The sequence below is a fragment of the Charadrius vociferus genome, unplaced genomic scaffold (genome assembly GCF_000708025.1).
Source record: "Charadrius vociferus isolate BGI_N301 unplaced genomic scaffold, ASM70802v2 scaffold61, whole genome shotgun sequence".
NCBI classification, from domain to species: domain Eukaryota; kingdom Metazoa; phylum Chordata; class Aves; order Charadriiformes; family Charadriidae; genus Charadrius; species Charadrius vociferus.
Genome location: NW_009646945.1, coordinates 5,536,053 through 5,537,310, shown reverse-complemented (window position 1 = coordinate 5,537,310; position 1,258 = coordinate 5,536,053). Strand labels below are relative to the sequence as shown.

Genomic DNA, 1,258 nt, shown 5'->3' with positions numbered 1-1,258 from the left:
AAGAATTATGGTTCAGGGCAGCTGTAATTGCTGTTCCTATAGCTGGTGGGCTAATCTTGGTGCTCCTTATCATGCTGGCCTTGCGGATGCTCAGGAGTGAAAATAAGAGACTGCAAGATCAACGACAGCAAATGCTCTCCCGTTTGCACTACAGTTTTCATGGACATCATTCGAAAAAAGGGCAGGTGGCAAAATTGGACTTGGAATGCATGGTGCCTGTGACTGGTCACGAGAACTGCTGCATGACCTGTGATAAAATGAGACATTCAGACCTCAGCAATGATAAAATTCTTTCGCTAGTCCACTGGGGAATGTACAGCGGACACGGGAAGCTGGAATTTGTATGACCAATTATTTTTTAATCTGAGCTAAACTTATTCTCTGAACTCTTGAAGGCCTTTGGGTTCTGCTGGACAGGAGCACTTTATCTTAAAACAAAAACTCTCGTAAATCATCTTTGAGAAACAAAGGACCTCTGCAAACAGAATCTCGGATATTTCTTCTGAAGGATTCAAAAAGCTGTCTTATTTGCACAGAGTAAAATACACTCAAATGTATTGTTTGCTTTAAAGTTATGAAAGCAAAAATTAGAAGTTGTAAACACTGTCACCAGGGTTATCTGAACTGTAGGGAGCTGAGAACTGAGTTATTATAATAAACTGTATGCAAGCTCCTATGTTTCCTGACTTATTGTAAAGATTTTTTTAAATATATATATTTTGTCTGAAACTTGCTTGTGACTTTCTGTTTTGGAAAATAATTTGGGGTGGGGGGTAGCAGGGAACAAATCGGGGAGGTATGTATGGTAATGCTGTGCATAATGATTAGCGTCTGAAAATAGTCTTACTTTCCTACTTGGTGAGGGAAATTAGGTGGTTATTCCAGAATGAAGGTGGCAGCTTTATTGTTTAATACTTCAAGTAGGAGTGAACCCACATCCTCAATTCTTGGCTATTGTGTTTTGCTCACAACCTGAGTGAATTCTTCTGCAGCTCTGTGTGATAACTATGTCTTCCTCTCTGTTAATGAAGAAGTGCTTCCTCTCGTTGTGCAAAACACGTCAGAAAGTGGCTCCTGATTCCTTATAGATGGTTTTCCTCCCTTGTCTCACAATTCCTGTTTTCTTTGATCTTTTTTCCTTTTGTACCTTTCACTCTCAACTTTTTTTGGGGGTGGGAGGGGAAAAAGGGGAGAAACCTCAAAACCGCAAAGCCTGTTCTGCTGTGTGTATGTATATATACTTATTTATTTTCCTGCT

At 39.9% G+C, this 1,258-nt stretch overlaps 1 protein-coding gene across 1 annotated transcript in view; it reads left to right on the top strand.

Annotated features, from left to right (window-relative positions):
• BAMBI (BMP and activin membrane-bound inhibitor) overlaps positions 1–729 on the top strand; it is a 1,528-nt gene extending 799 nt beyond the window's left edge. The window contains exon 2 of the mRNA XM_009895112.1: positions 1–729. This exon is cut by the window's left edge and continues 63 nt beyond it. Within this exon, the coding sequence (XP_009893414.1) occupies positions 1–347 (347 nt within the window). The 3' untranslated portion in view covers positions 348–729.
• The last annotated feature ends 529 nt before the right edge of the window (positions 730–1,258 follow it).